The 21,715-nt window shown below is 40.6% G+C and overlaps 1 protein-coding gene across 3 annotated transcripts in view; it reads right to left on the reverse strand.

Annotated features, from left to right (window-relative positions):
* Window positions 1-2,584: 2,584 nt before the first annotated feature.
* The window catches only part of RSRC2 (arginine and serine rich coiled-coil 2), a 28,219-nt gene continuing 9,088 nt past the window's right edge, over window positions 2,585-21,715 (reverse strand). For 2 of the 3 annotated variants that reach the window (XM_056535344.1, XM_056535354.1), the window contains 7 exons: window positions 17,838-18,044; window positions 16,687-16,818; window positions 16,457-16,582; window positions 16,131-16,210; window positions 9,194-9,426; window positions 6,821-6,910; window positions 2,585-3,466 (listed from right to left, as the gene is read on the reverse strand). In XM_056535344.1, coding sequence (XP_056391319.1) covers window positions 3,287-3,466; window positions 6,821-6,910; window positions 9,194-9,426; window positions 16,131-16,210; window positions 16,457-16,582; window positions 16,687-16,818; window positions 17,838-18,044 — 1,048 coding nt within the window. In that variant the 3' untranslated portion in view covers window positions 2,585-3,286. The remainder of the gene's footprint in view (window positions 3,467-6,820; window positions 6,911-9,193; window positions 9,427-16,130; window positions 16,211-16,456; window positions 16,583-16,686; window positions 16,819-17,837; window positions 18,045-21,715) is intronic. The other variant, XM_056535336.1, reaches the window with a different exon arrangement.

The raw sequence follows: 21,715 nt of genomic DNA on the forward strand, positions 1-21,715 counted from the left end.
ATCAACTGGCTCCGGAAAGTTAAACAGATTTGTAAATTATTTCTATTAAAAAATCTTAATCCTTCCAATAGTTATTAGCTTCTGAAGTTGAGTTGTTGTTTTCTGTCTAACGGCTCTCTGATGACTCACGTCCCGGGAGCTGTGCAGTTCCTATGGGGATATTCTCCCATCATGCACAGCTCCCGGGACGTGACATCATCATTGAGCAGTTAGACAGATAACTTCAGAAGCTAATAACTATTGGAAGGATTTTTTTTTAATAGAAGTAATTTTCAAATCTGTTTAACTTTTCGGAGCCAGATGATATATATAAAAAAATAAAAAAAAAGTTTTGCCTGGAATACCCCTTTAAAATTGCTGTTGGGAAAAAGCGCCCTTCCAATAAGAGACCTGGAGCAGTTTGCAAAGGAAGAGTGGTTCAACATTCCGGCTGAGAGGTTTAAGAAGCTTATTGATGGTTATAGGAAGCAACTGATTTCAGTTACATATTTTCCAAAGGGTGTGCAACCAAATATTAAGTTAAAAAGGTGCCAATAATTTTGTCCAGCCCATTTTTGGAGTTTGGTGTGACATTATGTCCAATATGCTTTTTTTTCCCCTCCATTTTTTGGTTTAGCTCCAATTAGAGATGAGCGAACTTACAGTAAATTTGATTCGTCACAAATTTCTCAGCTCGGCAGTTGATGACTTTTCCTGCATAAATTTGTTCATCTTTCCGGTGCTCTGGTGGGCTGGAAAAGGTGGATACAGTCCTAGGAGACTGTAGGATCTTTCCTAGGACTGTATCCACCTTTTCCAGCCCACCGGAGAACCTGAAGGCTGAACTAATTTACGCAGGAAGTCATCAACTGCCGAGCGGAGAAGTTCGTGTCGAATCGAATTTACTGTAAGTTCGCTGATCTCTAGTTCCAATACACACAAAGGGAATAAACACGTGTTTAGCAAAACAAGTGTTACTGCAATCCTTTGAGAAATCCTTTAGTTTCTTGAAAAATTTCAGGGGTGCCAACATTTACGGCCATGACTGTATATAAAATAGTAGCAGCAGATCTAAATGAGATGCTGCAGCAGTGGCAGATTCCAGGGGAAGTTTTTTTTAGGCTGTTTGCAGGCTGTACTTAATTTTATAATAATCCTGGAAAAAACAAAAAGGTATTCAACTTTAAAGAAATTTTATGCAGTTTATGGGCTTCAATTTCAGGCTGGTTTAGGACACATTTGTAAGGCTCCAATTATAGATGAGCAAATTTACAGTAATTTGATTCGTCACAAACGTCTCGGCAGTTGCTGACTTTAGCCTGCATTAATTAACTCAGCTTTCAGGTGCTCCGGTGGGTGGAAAAGGTGGATACAGTCTTAGAAGAGAGTCTCCAGCCCACCGGAGCGCCTGAAAGCTGAGCTAATTAATGCAGGCTAAAGTCAACAACTATAAATAAAAAACAAAGAAAAAGCTAGTGGCACTGGTACCTTCTATATGCAGCAACTCGAGATGGACAATGTAGCAAAAGGGCAGGTAACCAGCTAGGATCAGCAACCGTCGAGCAGTTCGTGACGAATCCAATCACTGTAAGTTCGCTCATCTCTAGCTCCAATGCTTAGCCACAGATATCCAGCTGTTTTTTTTTGTTTTTTTTTAAAAGCATTACAAGATGACTGAATGCAGTGCGAATATCTTGGCCTACATTTATAAATCTGCCTCAGAGCAAAAACAGTTGGTTTTACTCATAGCAACCAATCAAAGTTCAGCCATTTTAACAAGCTCTGAGCTGTGATTGGTTGCTACCAACAATTGTGCCTTTCTCCCATAAAACTTAGCATTTATTGATACTTCTAAAATACTCAATTGAACAGAGGATAAAGATTAAAAACAACTACTTCCACTGGTAAAATAGTTCCACTATCCTCCCCAGCGATACACTGGAGAGGATAGTGGACCTATAATACCAGTGGAAGTAGTTGTGTTTTTAATTTTTATCCTCTGTTCAATTGATTATTTTAGAAGTATCAATAAATGCTAAGTTTTATGGGAGAAGGGCACAAGAGGGATTAAAGGGGTATTCCAGGATCTAAAAATTTTTCCCCTATCCAAAGTATAGGGGATAAGAGGTCTGATCGCAGAGGGCCCACCAAAGGGACCCCCCACAATCTCGCTTCAGCAACCGCATTGTATGCGGAGCTGCGTCTTCAGTTTCAGAAGTTTCCGGGACTTGAGATGTTATGTAACTAATGCCAAGCTCCCTCCATTCATTCATGTCTATGTGGGTGCGGCAGCTAGATCGCAGGGGGTCCCAGCGGCAAGCCCCCCGCGACCAGACATCTTATCCTTTGGATAACGGATAAAATGTTAGATTTCGGAATACCCCTTTAAGTGCCTTATGGGCACAATTGTTTGTCTATAGTGTACCCTCCCTTCCTCGTGGGGCCAATTTATTTGTTGAGTGATTGGTTGCTATGGGCAAAACCAGAGAGTTGTGCTTTCGGCAGATTGATATATCTAGGCCATTGTGTATAAACAAATTTTACACTTTAAATCTGAACCATAGTCAACAGTTTTAAAAAATGCATACAAAAAAAGGAAACTAGAAGATTTTGATATGTTTATTCTCCAACACTCTTTTTTGCTTGTTTAAGGAGTAGAATACTCAAGCAACAGAATGCATGGGCAGAAATTATTTCAATTAGTGACAAGCACCTTAGCAAGCCAGGGTCTTTGTTAACTCAACAAGATTAACCTAAAACACAAATATGATATAAAGGATGTATCGTCTGTGTATATAAAAAAAAACAAAAAACCCAGCTCTTATGAAGGCCTTTTTTTTTAAAGTTTAGATTTACAAGTGTATAGAACAAAAGCATATTGAAACATATGTGCTATCTGACAGGAGACATCTAAACAAAATGTAAACATACCTAAAACAGAGTAATAAACATTTTTATCAACATCCAGAATTATTCTGGCACAAATTTTGTTTGTGGAAATTTTCACAACATTTGTGTACATTTAGCAATGATATCAGACCTGCTTTAGGAGTCACACAGCAGGAACAAAGCGTTATGTTCACTTCGATGTCCAAATGGTAAAACAAATAACCCACTATTGTCATTTCATGGAAAAAGACAAAATCTGATATCACTAACACCAGTATCACTGATATTTACAAAAATGATTTTTTTTAATAAGTTAAAGTCAATGCAACATCCATGCAAGCTAGAAGTCTAGCTTTTTTGGTTACAAGAACATGAACTATGGAAAAGATCCAAGAAGTGGATAATCCTTATATTTTCTCTAGACTGTATCCATCCCTCGCATTGATGATGTGAAGCCCAAGCCCATGCCCCTTTGCGTATGGGTCTGTGATCTTGCCATTTCATATTGAGCATCCAAGTTTCTAAAAACTTCTTCTTGTTGCTTTAAGGTTCTGAAACTTTCTGATTCCGCAGTACTTGTCACAGCTTCATCTTCACTCTAGTACAAGAAAAGATGACCAAATATATATCATATTGTAGAAACAACAGCAAGCTCACTCACCATTTAGTGCTGTACTAAAATATACTACAGAAAAATTTGCTTTAAATAACAATACTATGTATAAACCGTGTGACTAGACGTGTTTCTATATTATGCGATGTGTGCAGACAATTTTTAAAGGACTTTAAGATGAGAATAATTTAGAAGTACATTTCCTCTCCATAGGATGGCAGTACCCTCAGAGTTGTCTGTGTGGACTTCTTTACGAAAGGTATGCTATATGTATTACAATGTCTAAAGCATATAAAATGAAAATCAATCAACACCTTAAAACAATTTAAATGGAATCTGAGAGCAGGGTCCTCTATACTAACCTGCCGGAATAATAATCATAATAGCGACACTGATCACAACTTCTTTTTCCCCTTCACTGTACTGTTAAGATGATAAGGACATAAATAGGAATATACAAATGAGTATATTAGGTTCCCTAGCCCCTAAGTGCACTGCTATGCCTGACAGGCATATGGACTGTGAGATCTTACTGCGCAAGTACGTGATCTCACAGCACATAGATACTACATGACTGCTGATGGGGTTAAGGCATATTTTTAACCCCTTATGGACTCAGGGTTTTTCAGTTTTTGCACTTTCGTTTTTTCCTCCTTACCTTTTAAAAATCATAACCCTTTCAATTTTCCACCTAAAAATCCATATTATGGCTTATTTTTTGCGTCACCAATTCTACTTTGCAGTGACATTTGTCATTTTACCCAAAAATGCACGGCGCAATGGATAAAAAATCATTGTGCGACAAAATCGAAGAAAAAATGCCATTTTGTAACTTTTGGGGGCTTCCGTTTCTACGCAGTGCATATTTTGGTAAAAATTACACCTTATTATTCTGTAGGTCCATACGGTTAAAATGATACCCTACTTATATAGGTTTGATTTTGTTGCACTTCTGGAAAAAATCATAACTACATGCAGGAAAATTTATACGTTTAAAAATGTCATTTTCTGACCTCTATAACTTTTTTATTTTTCCACGTACAGGGCGGTATTTTGCGCCGTGATCAGAAGTTTTTATCGGTATGATTTTTGTTTTGATCGGACTTTTTGATCACTTTTTATTCATTTTTTAATGGTATAAAAAGTGACCAAAAATGCGCTTTTTTGGACTTTTGAATTTTTTTTGCGCGTACGCCATTGACCGTGCGGTTTAATTAATGATATATTTTTATAGTTCGGACATTTACGCAGCGATACCACAAATGTTTATTTATTGATTTACACTTTTTTTTTACGGGAAAAGGGGGGTGATTCAAACTTTTATTAGGGAAGGGGTTAAATGACCTTTATTAAAACTTTTTTTTTTGCAGTGTTTTAGGTCCCATAGGGACCTATAACACTGCACACACTGATCTTTCATCCTGATCACAAGTGTGTATTAACACGCCTGTGATCAGTGTTATCTCAGGCACGGAGCAGTCATTCGCCGATCGGACACAGAGGAGGCAGGTAAGGGCCCTCCCGGTGTCCTGCAAGCTGTTCGGGGCGCCGCGATTTTACCGCGGCGGTCCCGAACAGCCCGACTGAGCAGCCGGGTAACTTTCACTTTCGAAGCGGCGGTCAGCTTTGACCGCCGCTTCTAAAGGGTTAATACCGCACATCGCCGCGATCGGCGATGTGTGGTATTAGCCGCGGGTCCCGGCCGTTGATGAGCGCCGGGACCGACGCGATATGATGCGGGATCGCGGCGCGATCCCGCTTCATATCGTGGGAGCTGGCGCAGGATGTAAATATACGTCCTGCGTCGTTAAGGGGTTAAAGGGGGTATTCTTATTGGACCTGCCTGTTATGATAGGACAACAAATGTAAATGACATGCACAGAACTATGTGCACCATGTGGCATAATACATTTTTACATTTTCAATACCTGAATTTTTGACTAAGAATTTTCCTAGAAAACAAACAAAAAGCGCCATAACTGTGTTAATGAATACCTAACTTTCAACAAAGCATTGATCAGCATCACACTGTGTAGGGAGACACTACAGACAGGGGAAAGAGAATACCTACTTTTCAATGTATTCATACATTAGTAGGAAACAAACTGCCTGATTTTCCCATAGCAACCAACAGCTCAGCTTTAATTTCTCAAGTTGGTGTGGTGAAATTATTAGTTGCTATGGGCAAATCAGACAGGTTTTAACAGATTAAAAATTTTTATTTTTATTTTTTAAGAGAGAGAGGTCCTTACAATCACTTATATTTAACCCCTTAAATCCCGAACAGCTGTACTACAGGAGGAAGGTCTCTTACCTTCCTTCCTGCAGTCCGATCGCCGATTGAATGCTTCAAGCCTGAGATCCAGGCTTGAGCAATCAATTGTCGAAAACACTGATCATTGCATCTCTATGGAGATGCATTGAACAGTGTTAAAGATCAGTAAATACAATGTTATAGCCCCCTATGGGGGCTATAATATTGCAAAAGAAAAGTGTAAAAAAATAATTAACCCTTTGAATTATCCCTTCCCCTAATAAAAGTTTGAATCACCCGGCATTTCCAATAAAAACAAAAAAACAAAACAGTGTAAATAAAAACAAAAATAAACATATGTGGTATTTTAATTTGGAAATGTTCAAATTTAAAAAATATACCGCTAATTAAACTGCACGGTCAATGGCGTACGCGCAAAAAAATGCCAAAGTCCAAAATAAATTTTTGGTCCCTTTTTATATCATGAAAAGATGAATAAAAAGCGATCAAAAAGTCAGATCAATGCAAAAATGGTACTGACAAAAACTTCAGATCACGGCGCAAAAAATGAACCCTCATCGCACCCTGAACACGGGAAAATAAAAAAGTTATAGGGGTCAGAAGAGGATAATTTTAAACGTATAAATTTTCCTGCATGTAGCTATGATTTTTTTCTGAAGTAATACAAAATCAAACCTATATTAGTAGGGTATCACTTTAACCGTTTAGACCTAGAGAAGATAAGGTGTCATTTTTACCGAAAAATGTACTACGTAGAAACGGAAGCCCCCAAAAGTTACAAAATGGCTTTATTTTTTCAATTTTGTGTCACAATGATTTTTTTTCCCGTTTCGCTGTAGATTTTTGGGTAAAATGACTGATATCATTACAAAGTAGAATTGGTGGCGCAAAAAATAAGCCATTATACAGATTTTTAGGTGCAAAATTTAAAGAGTTATGATTTTTTAAAGGTAAGGAGGAAAAAACGAAAGAGCAAAAACGGAAAAACGCCCTGTCCTTAAGGGGTTAAAGTAGCTACAATCTTTACATGAAACTTTAAATAAAAATAATACAAAATGACTTACCTTTATTCCCATTAGCTTCCTAAATTTAACATTTTGGTCCTTGTTTCCAAAATTTAGTTTTTCCCATATTTCAGCAGACTGTGATTTGTCCTAAACACGGTGGGGGATGAAAACAAAGAATTAAAGATCCGAAACAAAAAACCCTTATTATCCTAAAAGAAAAATCCTAGAGCTAAACTTCACATGGATTCTGATGCAGATTCCACTTAAAATCTGTACAGAATCTGAGTTGCACCGATTTCAATGTGAGCACACGGAGAGATTTATCAAAACCTGTGCAGAGGGAAAAAAATGGACCATCTGCCCATAGCAAACAATCATATTGCCTTTATTTTAAAAAATGCCACTGAGAAATGAATGACACAATCTGATTGGTTGCTATGGGAAACTGGTAAACTTTTCCTCTCCACAGGTTTTGATGAATCTCCCTCCCCCATAGTATTTTGTAAGCAGGAATTTCTGACACTGATTTGAATCCTGCCTCAAGAATTGACACGTGAATGCTTGATAAAGATTCCATGTGAAATTGTCATTGTACTTCAAAATCCAAATCCACTTTGATTTATATTTGAGAGGTATTTAACAAGCATTTCCCTGTCAATTCACATGAAATTTTACCCATTAATTTGAACATACCATAAAGGATTTTTTCCCTTCCATCAGGATCTCAATAGTGATGGAAAACAATTTTCCCTTTTGTAACTGTACAGCTGACAAAATCTAAAAAGCAGTCTATTGCTAAGGAGCAGCAACTTTACTTTAGTAAAGCTGGGCAAAAATAAAAAAAAAGGGTGTGTGGGCATTTGTTTTTACAGAGTGCAGTTTATATTATAAAGGATATGTATTCTGTGGGTTGACACGATTTAAACGATACCCATGGTTACATGCTTATCTATTATATAAAAAAAAAAATATATAAATATATATTTAATTGCTGTAATTCTGACCTTAACATTAACATTTTTCTGTTTACGAGGCTGTATGAGGGCTCCTTTTTTTGTGAAGGATCTGTAGTTCTTATTACCACTTTTGCACATTACAACATGATCAAAAAGTCATATTTTTGGGGGGATGGGATGTGACCAAAAATCAGCAATTTTGAACTTTGGATTTTATTTACAATAAAATGAGGGGCTTATCTGTATTTTATTTTAAAAAAAACCTTTAAGTCTCCATAGGGGATATTTACATGCAAACATTTTGTTAACACGGAATAATGCTATTCTATTGTGATCTATTGATTCAGCCTGGCTTAGTAAGCTGGCTATCAGCAGGTGGGACTCATACGGAGCAATCAACGGGCAAACATGCATACATACATACATGTTGGGAAGGGGGCCTGTCACTGCGATGCTTAAGTACCATGATTGCAGCACTTAAAGGCTAGGTTTCCACTTAGTTTTTTTTTCTGGCAGTTTTTGGAATATTGCCACTGCAGTTTTTGAGCCAAAGCCAGAATTGTATTCAAAAGGAATAGGACATATAAAGGAATGATTTATACTTCTCCTCCCTTATGGATCCACTTCTGACTTTGGCTCAAAAACTGCAGTGGCAGTTTTCCAAAAACTGCCAGAAAAAAACCCAAGTGGAAACCTAGCCAAAGGGTTAGTGACTATGAACAGCAAGATCGCAGTTCTCCATCAGAGACTAACTGCATGGCTGCTCATGGCAGTCTTCACCTAGTCTATTAAATAAGTGTAACTCCTGCACGTGCTTCATCATCGGAATGCCGCTCAGGATGTAAGTGTATGTCCTGGTGTGTGAAGTACCAGGGCAAAGAATTACAGCTCAGCTTTGACTTTACCAGACCTTTTTACGTTACAAATGATTAGCTGTGAGCAAAATCTCTCAATCTTTTCTCTCACACATTTAGATAAATCTGGCCTAAATATTTATACCATCAAAAATGGTGTCAAGGCTGTGTACATGGATACATTTGTGCATTATTTCAGACAATCATTTCTCATTGCACCTTTGATAGAAAACACCAAGAGAAAATTTTTCAAAGCTTGTATGGCAGTTATCTAGCGTACATGAGTTGCAGGTTTTTGTCCAAAATGAGGCTTGCACAAAAATTCCTGATTTTTCCTTTTTACACCACACTCACCTTTTAGGAAAAGTGTGTGAAACGCAGCAGAAGGGGGTATGACCTCCTACTGCATGGCAAATTTGCTGCAAATTTACGCCAGCAATTGGCATCATTTAAATCAGAAATCTACTCCAGCTTGGCATCACTTTCAGAGTATGATGCATGGGTAGGCTTGAGCCTCTTAATAAATTTGGCATATCATGCTCCAGTGCACTTTCCTTTAGACAAGCATATGAAAAGCCGGTCGTAATAAATTCACTCCCAAGTACGACACTGTTTCTTACCCCTTCTTTCTTGCCTTGCCAAAGCATCTTCCGCTTTTTCTCTTGCTCTGCGAATCTCATTGGATTTACTGCTGCTGGATTATAATAACTAGGAACAGAAATTCCAGTTTCTGCCAATGCCTTGGCCTGTAACGCAGCCATTTGAGCTGCCATAGCTATCTGAGGAGTCACCTGAGTCCCAGAGGCCAACAATGCGGCTACATTAAGGACAGATCCACCACCTGCAGCAGCAACTAAAAGGATGACAAAAAAAGAAAAATTAGCGGTGTTAAAATGTAAGACCTTTTTTTTACCTATGCAGCAATCTCCCCTTTAACATATGATGAAATAAGTCAATGCTTCTTAACCACTTAAGGACACAGCCAATTTTATTTTAGAGTTTTCGTTTTTTCCTCCTCGCCTTCTAAAATCCATAACTTTTATATTTCCATTCACAGACCCATAAGGGCTTACTTATTTTGAGTGACCAGCTGCAATGACATGTTTCATTTTACCCGAAAATGTATGGTAAACCTCCAATTTTTTTTGTGTAAGGAAATTTTAAACAAAACTCATTTTGCTAATTTGGGGGGGGGGGTCATTCGTTTTCACGCTGTACACCTTTACGGTAAAAATGACATGTTTTCTTCATTCTCTGGGTCAATACGATTATAATGATACCATGTTACATACATTTCTATTATTGTATTGCTTTTAAAAAATCTCAGTACTTTTAAAATTGCCCTATTTTGACCACCTCTAACTTTATTATTTTTCCGTATTCGGGGATGTGCAACGGCTCATTTTTTGCACCATGATCTGTCGTTTGGGCATTTGTGACTGATCGCTTTTTATAAAATTTTTGCAGTTTGATGTGACAAAAGTAGATTTTTATGCTTACCGTAAAATATTTCTCTCTGAGGATCCATTGGAGACACAGACTATGGGTATATGCTGCTGCCACTAGGATGTCGACACTAGGCAAAAAAAAAAAGAAAGTCTGCCCCTCCTGGCAGGATAAACCCCGCCTACAGACTCTGAACTAAAATTAGTTTAGTCCCAAAGCAGTAGGAGAAGACCGACAGGCAAAGAGGGGGGAAAAAAAAGAAAAAAGGAAACCACAGACACAAAAAATAACCGAACCAACCCTTGGACAGGCAACCGAACCAAGGACACTAGAACAAATGGGTGGGTGCTGTGTCCCCCAATAGATACTCCCAGAGAGAGATTTCACAGTAATAACATACTTCATAAGGTTGAAAAAAGACCAGCGTCCATCAAGTTCAACCTATAACCCTAATGAGTCCCTACTGAGTTGAAGGAAAAAAAAAAAAAACTCATACTAGAGGTAAAAATTATTTCCAGACTCCAAATATGGCATCAGAATAAATCCCTGGATCAACCTTCTGTCCATATAGATCTAGAATCCATAAACTGTAATGTTATTATTCTCCAAAAATGCATCCAGACCCCTTTTAAATTCTTTTACTGAGTTCACCATGACAACCTCCTCTGGCAGAGAATTCCACAGTCTCACTGCTCTTACAGTAAAGAACCCCCATCTATGCTGGTGTAGAAACCTTTCCTAAAGACTTAGAGGATGCCCCCTAGTTACAGATACAGTCCTGGGTACAAATAGATGATGGGAGAGATCTCTGTAAGGTCCCCTGATTTATACAGTTATTAGGTCTCCCCTAAGCCTTCTCTTTTCTAAACTAAATAACCCTAATTCTGATAATCTTTCTGGGTACTGTAGTCCTCCCCCCATTCCCCGTATTACTCTGGTTGCCTGTCTTTGAACACACTCCAGCTCCACTAAGCATAAGAATCTACTTTTCTCAGTTGGCTCCATTGGGGTAAACAGAGACCGTTGGATGTACCCAAAGCAGTCCCTGGGTGGGAGAAAACCCAAGCATCTCAGGTGGAAGGCTGGGCCACAGCCGCATGCAACACCTTGCGACCCAAACCAGTGTCAGCGGACGCAAAAGGTGTGCACCTGGTAAAATTTTGTAAAAAGTGTGCAAGGACGACCAGGTGGCCACCTTACAGACTTGCAAGGCCGAAGCCCTGTTGCAGAGAGCCCAGTAGGCCTCGACTGAACTAGTGAAATGATCTGAAACCAGGAAAGGCAGAGTCTTCCCTTAGCAGAGGTAAGCTTCCGAGATGGTAGAACTGATCCACCGCAAAATGGTCACCTTTGAAGCAAGAAATCCCTTACGACGACCCTCTGTAAGCACAAAGAAAGAGTCACACTGGCGAAAGGATGAAGTGACCGAAAGGTAAATCCGAATTACCCGTACCACGTCAAGACTATGAAGCAACTGTTCCCTGGGATGGGACGAGCTGGGTAAAAAGATGGGAGGACGATATCCTCATTTTAGGTGAAAGGCGGAGACCACCTAAGGCAAAAATGATGGGACCGGATGGAAAACATTGTCCTGGTGCAAGACCAGGTAGGGGGAATGGCAGGAGAGAGCCGCCAGCCTCGAAACTCTCCTAATGGAAGTGACCATAATGAGGAAGGCCACCTTCCAGGAGAGGACACGAAGAGAAATGTCCCGGAGAAGTTCGAAGGGAGCACCCTGCAAAACACTGAGAACCAGATTCAAATCCCACGGGGGAGTAGGGGATCTGTACAGCGGAACCGTATGAGCTACACCCTGCAGAAAAGTGAGGATGTGAGGGTCAGACGTTAGGGGACACAGAGAATGGAGAGAGCAGACACCTGACCCTTAAGGGAACTGAGAGCCAAGCGTTGTTCCAGCCCAGACTGAAAAAAGGAAAGGCGGCGTGGAAGGGAGAAAACAATGGGGAGAATATTGAGACTCACCATCGAAAGTAGGACCGCCATGTATGGTGAGATATCTGGGGAGAGAACCCCTTGCCCCTTAGAACCGCGCTTCCAACCGCCACAAAGTCATATGTATCAACAGTAAATTGGTGTGGCAAAGGTGACCCTGAAGTAGCAGGTCGGGCAGAACTGGGAGGCACAGTGGTACGTCGGCCACTAGCAAACAACGTTGACATAGCACGCACACCTGGACCAGTCCAGTGCCACGAGAATGGCGGGGACGCCCTCCGTTATGAGTCTCCTCAGGACCCTGGGAAGGAGAGTAAGAGGAGGGAAAAAATAGGGGAGGACGAAGTGCGACCAGGGGATCACTAGGGCATCTACAGCTAGGGCCAGAGGATCTAGGGAAGAAGTGGAGACTTGTCTCACCGGGCCAGAAGAGTAAATTGAAACCGGTCGACAATGAAATGGGGCGAAGGGGATGGCCTCCATGGCCGCCACCATCTGACCCATGACTTCCACGCAGAAACAGATGGAAATTGGAACAGGACGACCAAGAGAACAGGACGACGAAGAAGACGAACTCCTGTTGACAGAGAGCAGGGCTTGACGGCGGGAGCTGAACCCGTGCGGCCGAGTCGAACTGGAGTTCCAAGAAGATCAGAGACTGGGTGGGAATCAGGTTGAACTTGTTCTGATTGACCACCCAGCCGAAATGGGACAAGATCTGAAGAGTGAGAAGGAGACTCTTCTGATTCTGATCCCTGGTTGGAGCCTTGATCAGGACCTTGGTGAAGACACTTGGGGCCGTGGCCAGGCCAAAAGGAAGGGCCACAAACTGAAAATGGCCCTCCGGAACGGCGAAGCGGAGATAACGCTGATGTGCCGGAAAAACCCAAGCGTTACCAGAAGCGTTAACACAAGAGGCATTGGTGTCCCAGGCCTTGAGCCACATGAAGCGACGAATCGCCACCAGGTTACCTGTGGCAAAAGCCGTACAATGGGCAGACTGCAAGGAAGCAGAGCACAAGTTATCTCCAGCATTGGAGAGTTGAAGAGCAAGATCCGCCAAATCTTCCAAAGGGGCCCCGGACAAAATGCCCTGGCGGAGCTGGGAAGCCCATACAGAAGGGGCTTTGGACACCCAAGCAGAATTGAAAGCAGGAAGCAAGGATGAACCTGCCGCTTCAAACGCGAACTTGGCCAGATTCTCAATCCTCTTGTCCGCTGGGTCCTTATAGGATGCCGCATCCGCCAATAGTAGTCGATTTTAACAGACGGGAAACCGAAGGATCCACAGCCAGTGGCGATGTCCATTTCGTAATAAGGTTCTGGGCAAACGGAAACTGAGCCTGAACCTTCTTAGTCCCTTGAAAGCGTTTGTCTGGATGCTTCCATGCCGTTTCTAGTAAGGTGTCAAATTCAGCATAAGAGCTGAATACCTTAAAGGGGTACTCCCACCCTAGACATCTTATCCCCTTATCCAAAGGATAGGGGATAAGATCTCTGATCGCAGGGGTCTCCCCCTCCCATAGACTTGCATTGATGGGACGGGGTATGACGTCACACGGGGGCAGAGTCCTAACGTCATGGACTTCCGTTCCTGTGTTCCCGACCCTCCAGCGCTTCAGGATAAGAAACAGGTGGGTGCCGCATGCAACATTGCGGGGGTCCCCAGCGGCGGGACCCCACGATCAGACATCTTATCCCCTATCCTTTGGATAGGGGATAAGATGTCTAGGGTGGGAGTACCCCTTTAAGAGAGCAACGGGAGCGATGGAGAAACTTCTGGATCTGGGCCCGAAGTTCCGTGGTCCTCTAGGTGAAAGGTGTCCCTGATGGCTGACACCAAGCTGTCAACCATGTCAGACACGCTCAGTGGAAGAACCTGACGCCTCATCTTCCAGCTCCCAAGAAGAACAGGAACGGGTGGAGACCGCATTAGATGAAGGACCTAGCACGCAGACTTGGACACCAGGAGAGTGACCCCTGCCGGGGGTCCAGGGAGGAGAGAGACCCACGATGAGAGAGCCTGTCCCGAGCTCTGGACTCTGGAGAAGAGCCAGAGGAGAACACCCTAGGGTGCTTGTGAGATCTCGAAAAATAAGAATCAGGGGAAGGGGAGCGAGCCTCTCTCTCTCTCTCGAGGTCTGGCGTAAGGAAGTTCTTTCCAATGCAGTCACCACGGAATGGGAAACCTGCGGCAAGTTGGAAATCAACAGAAAGGGAGGAAACCCATTCCGGGGAGAGCAGAGATCTGTATTGATCACTGCATCTGAGGGGTTAATGGCAGACATTACCAGCGGGTCCACGGCTGCTGATAGGCTGCGGAAACCGCCGCGAATGAAGCAAGCGCAGATCCTGTGCTTGCGGCACAGTGGCAGCGAGGATAAGGAATTGCGGGAGCGGGGATATGCGCAGCACTCACAGCGGCCCCAAATCCCCCATCCCGCAATTCAATATCCTTGCTGCCACTACTTCACCTACCAAAGGCGTGACGCAGCTCAGAGCCATCTATCCTGTTTTAACAGAGGGTGACATTTATCAAGGCTTGTACATGGCTTTTTTTGTGTACATTTGTCGCACTTGCAAAAAACTATGCAACTTTTACCCAAGTTATTTGACTAATTTGACTTAGGTGCGCACTTTAGCATTTTCACTTTGCAGTGATCAGATATTTATGATGTGCGACTTTTCTAAAAAAAAAAATTAATATAAAGTAAAATATGCAGAATTGTCGCATGGCAAATTAAACCACAAACATACGCCAGCCCAAACCTGGCCTACAAAACTGGCTGTAGACAGCAGTTTCAAAAAGTTGCACAGGTGAAAAGTCACAGAAAAGGGGGCCATGCAAAGTGGTGTTCTGAAGTGAAATTTCACAAAAATTTGTACTAGCCCCATTTATCACAGGTTCTGCACCATTTAATAAATGCGGTGTTTGTAGACCACCTACACAATCAAATCCTGTGTATAAAATCAGTGCGCCTACACTGATTTTGATAAATGTCCTCCATAAAGTTTAAAGGCTATTGACATTGTTTAAAGTCTTCCATTTTCTCACTGAGTCCTCATTACAAATTCTGCATACTTCAAACTTGCTCTACAGAATTGTACACAGCCTATATGAATCTCTCTAGCAGACTGTCTTTCATGTGGTCTTCCCTCTCTCCCCCCCAGCTTCTTCCTCTTTGTTCCTTACCATCTGTCCACTATCTCACCTTGTCTACAACCCCCTCCCTGCTGTTATGTCTAACACAGAGAACAGAAAATTTGTCAGAAGCTTAATTTTGCACTTGGGAAGGGGTGAGAGGGGCAGTATAAATGTGTCCATAGCCTTTAAGCATTTTATAAATTAGGCCATACAACTGTTAATATTTTATTAAAATGTTTCACTATTAAGCTTGTTTGCTTTTAGTGAATGAGAACTTGTTTACATTCAGAGACCGCAAACCTGTATGTATCTACACCTCTTATATAGTCTAGACTGTGGCCTGTAAAGTAAAATATATTAGAAAATTGTACAACTTTTAATTTGTTTAAAGGGGTACTCCGCCCCTAGACATCTTATCCCCTATCCAGAGGATAGGGGATAAGATGTCAGATCGCCGCGGTGCCGGTGCTGGGGAGCCCCAGGATCCCCACTGCGGCACCCTGCTATCATTACAGCACAGAGCGAGTTCGCTCTGTGCGTAATGACGGGCGATACAGGGGACGAAGCAGCGTGATGTCATGGCTCCGCCCCTCGTGACATCACGGCCCGTCCCCTTAATGCAAGTCTATGGCAGGATGCGTGACGACCGCCACGCCCCCTCCCATAGACTTGTATTAAAAGGGGCGGGCTGTGACGTCACTATGCTCCGGCCCCTGTATTGTGCGTCATTACGTGCAGAGCGAACTCGAGGTGCAGAGCGAACAGAGGTGATCCCGGGGCTCCCCAGCAGCGGCACCGTGGCGATCTGACATCTTATCCCCTATCCTTTGGATAGGGGATAAGATGTCTAGAGGCAGTGAACCCCTTTAAGTTTTATTTAAAACTTCAAACCCTAAGCATGTATGACCAAGAGCAATCAGTGTACCAACTTATCCACAGTCATGTTTAGCAATTGTCCTGTAACTTGACATTTTAAATCAAAATTTAGCTGCTCAATTGACAACTGCTTTTACCTGCTACTATTTCTTGTTGTTTTTGCTTTTCAACCATTTCTTTTTCACGTTGCTCTTGAAGTTTTTTTGCCCTCTCCAATCTGTAAGAATAGAATTAAAACTGTAAACAAACATGGCCCAGATTTATCAATCTGTCAAAGATAACAAATTTTACAGATTTTTATTTCAGACATCGCAACCAATTACAGATCATGTTTCATTTTACTAAAACAATTTGAAAAGTTAACTCGAGCTATTGGTTGCTATATTTGTCGCAACAAAAATCCTACGTGTTTTTGTCTCAAGCAGTTTGATAAAAGAAAAATTATGGAATAAACACCCTTCACCTTCTAGCCAGTGCTTCTTGTGCATCCATTGCAGTATTTCTTCCTCGAAATGGAGGTGGACTAGGTGGTGTCCTGCTCCGGCTCCTACTGTGCCTTCTAGGTTTGTCTAATCTCTTCTTTTTTTCACTAAAATAAAAAATAAAATAAAAAAGTTGTTTTCAATAAAAGATCACTTAAGAATGAAATACTACACATCTACACAATGCAAATTAAAGAATTCTGAGACTCACCGACTCCTGCTTCTACTCTTGCTCCTATGGTGATGCCTGGATCTAGATCTGGAACGGGAGCGGGGGCGTCTCTTCCGATCTCTGCTCCTTGATCGGGTCTTTCTCCTGTCACGGCTTTTACTACGATGACGCCTATGGCATTTAAAAATATAAACGAATCAAATCAACTTAATGTGACTCTTATGAACCAAAAATATACAAAGCTTTATGTTAATGCCTCATACAGTGCAATTAAAAGCACCAATAATATCACAAAAATAAATAATGCTTATATATGTTACTCAATAGTTCAGGCTGATTTTTTTTTTTTTTTTTTTTCATGTCTAGCTTCTGTACATGGCTCACAAACCCCTCTGTGCTGATGCTCACTTATTTTGACATCCACTACTTCAAAAGGAGTGTGCCCGAGACCGCACACACTCACCATGCATTCAATTCCTCCCGTCTGCTGTGTGTGTGTGCGCTTTCATCCATCACTACAAGTGGCTCTGTAACCCCCTCCTCAATGTTTTCAGACAGAAGTCTGACAGACAGGACAGGAATGAGTGCTAGTCCCGCCCTCACTTACTAGACTTTGTTCCAGCCTGTGCTTGAGTTGAGACAAAGATTATGTTACAGCTGGACAGGATTATGTTATGGATGGTATGGGCCCCATAGTGGTCTTTTTTTTCCCTAAGCTTTGATTTCTATAGAAAGACAACTTTTTTATGAAGTACATTAAAAAGGTTAATGTTTCGCAAGATGTACAAAGTTTTTGATTCTGACAGTGACTTCTCAAGATTATAAAATATGCTTCAAACATCTGTTTCAGAATCTAGCCATCCTTTCAGTATAACCTAAGAGATACAGGTTAGTATTGGAGGCTTCCTTAGGGCCTTTAATGCAGATTCTGTCCAATCCTGAAAAAATAAAACAAACATGGGCCTGGAAAGTCTTTCTCACCGAGTTCAATGGTGTCCATTTATTAAGCACCATTAGAAAAAAAATATATATATTCTGCTTGCAATATTATGCCTTGTCAAACTGCTTAATCTACAACAAAGCCCCTCAAACAGAGCTCTAACACAAATGTAAACCTAGTCTTTAAACAAAACTGTGCATTCAGGTTTTACAAAATGAAAAAAATCTAGATTAAAAGGCTCACAGGTTACCTATCACGGGATCGAGACCTGGAATGACTTCTTCCTCTAGACGACCTTTTTTCTTTCCGTCGGTGTCTCTCCTCTCCATTTTCTGATGAATTCAGCCTCTCTCTTGCTCTGTCTGAGTGTTCTTTATCAAAGTCATCACTTCTGTATTTCTTTGAAGATTTGTCTTTGGACTCATATCTTCTTCCCTGTTTTAACAAGAAGTTGGTTCTTTCAGGAAAATAGTGCAACAAAAAGAGTTAGTATGAGTGTCAAATGATTGACATATGTTGTGATGTAACTTCTGTAACCTTAGAGAGAATTTTTACTAAGGCTTCTAGTGTAGAAGTTAAAATTGGTGCCTAAATTCCTTTCATATAACCATGTATACTCAGATGCCAAAATAATTTAGGATACTCAACTGGCTGCTTAACCATTAAGACAGACCAACTTGATGGAGTTAAAGACACCTCAAAAGAAAAGAAAATTGCTGCTTGAATTCTTCTGCTCTAGCACCAGCTTCACTGGGAATAAATGTGGGGTCCAATGTGGAGGGACACAAGCAAAATCAAAATGAAGCAACAGATAAAACTACATGTTTGCATAATCAGTGCACAAACAGAACTGTAGAGAAAAGGCTGGTCTAAATAAATAAAATAAAAGTTATAATTGTATTGTTAAAAATCCAGCATATGAATTCCTAATCTGTTAAAATTAGCATTTTTCTTTCACTGTATATTTTAAAAGACCTACAAATCAAATGTAAATTTAAAAAGGAGAAAAATGTACAGTGGTCCCTCAACTTATAATGGCCTCAACATACCATATTTTCAACACACAATGGTCTTTCCTGGACCAATGTAACTTGAAACCAGACTCAACATACAATGCTACGGACAACTCCAGATCTACAAAATGTGTCAATGACTGGAAGAACCGACCAATCAGAATGGGCATGTTACTTGTAAAACCCCTGTATTACTAAAGTGGATGCACTGACTGGCTGTCCGGTAGCGCCCACTACATTACAGAGAGGTACTACATGTTCTGTACTACTCTTTACCTGTGCCAGGGATAGCTGCTCCAGGTGAGGGCAGCTCCATTTTATGAAGAAGCTCCATTCCTCCATTATCTGTATTCGTTATCTACTTATTTTTTGTTTAATCCTCACTTTTTCCAATTTTGGATGACATTTTGGGGGCTTCAGAACCAATTACCAGGTTTCATAGTGTTATGGTCTCAACATACAATGGTCGTCCTGGGTCAGATTAATATTGTAAATAGGGGGACCAGTGTATTGACATCCCAAGCAATAAAGGTACAGGGACTGCATCATTAAACGAATGTGTTCGCGAATCATTAAACGAATGTGTGCGCGACAGAGTGTTGATATTAAAAGGAAATAAAGCTCTGAGCAATGTCACAGGCGTCACAAATACTGTAGACTGTATTCCACCAATTGCCAACTTGCATTGCAAATATTTTAAATTAGACCAATAAATTGTGCAAAAGCTTTAAAACAAAAGTTTCAATATGCATCTATGTACAAGTATACAAAATAAAAATATGTTTTAGGAAACTCTAAAAGTCATTACAAGTGGACCTAAAAGTCTGCCCCATACCTAAAGGACTCAAGATTTTACAGCACATGAAAGTAGAAAAAACATCTTAGGGAAAGCATAACCTCAGATAAGAGTACAGGAGGAACTAACATCGTCCCTACCACAAGATACCATAGAATAATCAATAAAAATGCCACCTCTATGAATTTGTAAGTCCATTCCAATTTATTGCTCTATCTACTGTGTAACTGTTGGACCATCTATATCAGTGAGATGTGTGATGCACTGTTACTTGCAGCAATTTTTAATAGGTTATCTTTAATTAGTATTATATCTTATAACATCTAAGTATATTTCAGACACATGTTAAAAGTTACATTTTAAAACCTTAACCTATTTTTCGGTATGGCTTAAAATATGAATACAACAATAATTAAATCTGAAATACATAAATAAGGCCTTGTAAACTTCCCTCGGGACTGTATGTGTGACAGATCATTTTAAAGCTCTATTTATCAATGTGTCCAAGATTACAGACTTTAAAATGTATCTAAATTAGCAATAAATTCTGACAGATTCTTCTGTTTTTTTCTTCTATTTTTACAAACACAATGAAAATAGTTAAAGGAATGGTTGCAAGGCTGCCTTTTAGTGAATCACTTGTTTCACCTAAACCAATATGCCAGACTAAACTGGCAGATCAAATGTAATATTCATGTAAGAAGTTGTGACTGACCATTTGTAACACTAGTCCAGTACAGCCAAAAAATTCTAACATGACAGATTACTATTCCTTCGACAGTAGTCCAAACCCTATTATAAAACGATGGTCAGCCAAAATGATGAAAGTCATTGATGAAAAGGTATATGGTGCTATATCAAAAGGACAATTAATAGATCACATACCCCATGAAACCGTTACCTTATCCAAGCAACAATCCCTTAAAGATTAAAGCAAACATGCAGCCATGGCTGTAAATGTTGGCACCCCTGAAATGTTTCTAGAAAATGAAGTATTTCTCACAGAAAAGGATTGCAGTAACACATGTTTTGCTATACACATGTTTATTCCCTTTGTGTGTATTGGAACTAAACCAAAGAAGGGAGGAAAAAAAAAGCAAATTGCACATAATGTCACACCAAACTCCAAAAATGGCCTGGACAAAATTATTGGCACCCTTTCAAAATTATGGATAAATAAGATTGTTTCAAGCATGTGATGCTCCTTTAAACTCACCTGGTGCAGGTAACAGGTGTGGGCAATATAAAAAAAATATATATATATCTATATATTTAAAAAAAAAAAAAAAAAATATCACACCTGAAAACAAATAAGAAGTAGAGATGTTCACGTAGTCTTTGCATTGTGCGTTTGTGTGTGCCACACTAAGCATGGACAACAGAAAGAGGAGAAGAGAACTGTCTGAGGACTTGAGAATCAAAATTGTGGAAAAATAACAATCTCAAGGTTACAAGTCCATCTCCAGAGATCTAGATTTGCCTTCTCTCTCTGGGCATGGCTGGAAGAGAAAAATTGATGAAATGTCAACACAGGATAGTCCGGATGGTTGATAAGCAGCCCCAAACAAGTTCCAAAGATATTCAAACTGTCCTGCAGGCTCAGGGAGCATCAGTGTCAGCGCAAGCTATCTGTCAACATTTAAATGAAATGCTATGGCAGGAGACCCAGGAGGACCCCACTTCTGACAGAGACATAAAAAAGCAAGTCTACATTTTGCTAAAATTAACTTGTGGTAGACAAAATCCTTCTGGGAAAATGTCTTGTGGACAGATGAGACCAAGACAGAGCTTTTTGGTAAAGCACATCATTTTACTATTTACTGAAAACGGAATGAGTCCTACAAAGAAAAGAACACAGTACTGAAAGTGAAATATGGTGGAGGTTCAATGATGTTTTGGGGTTGTTTTGCTGCCTCTGGCACAGGGTGCCTTGAATGTGTGCAAGGCATCATGAAATCTGAGGATTACCAACAGATTTTGGGTTGCACCGTACAGCCCAGTGTCAGAAAGCTGGGTTTGTGTCTGAGATCTTGGGTCTTCCAGCAGGACAATGACCCCAAACATATACGTCAAAAAGCACCCAGAAATAGATGGCAAAGCGCTGGAGAGTTCTGAAGTGGCCAGCAGAGTCCAGATCTAAATCCCATTGAACACCTGTGGAGATATCTTAACCCCTTAAGGACCAAGCCCATTTTGACCTTAAGGATCAGGGTTATTTTATTTTTGCATTTCGTTTTTTCCTCCTCGTCTTCTAAAAATCGTAACTTTTAAATTTTCATCCACAGACTAGTATGAGGGCTTGTTTTTTTGTGCGACCAG

The sequence above is a fragment of the Hyla sarda genome, chromosome 1, assembly GCF_029499605.1.
Source record: "Hyla sarda isolate aHylSar1 chromosome 1, aHylSar1.hap1, whole genome shotgun sequence".
Classification (NCBI taxonomy): Eukaryota; Metazoa; Chordata; class Amphibia; order Anura; family Hylidae; genus Hyla; species Hyla sarda.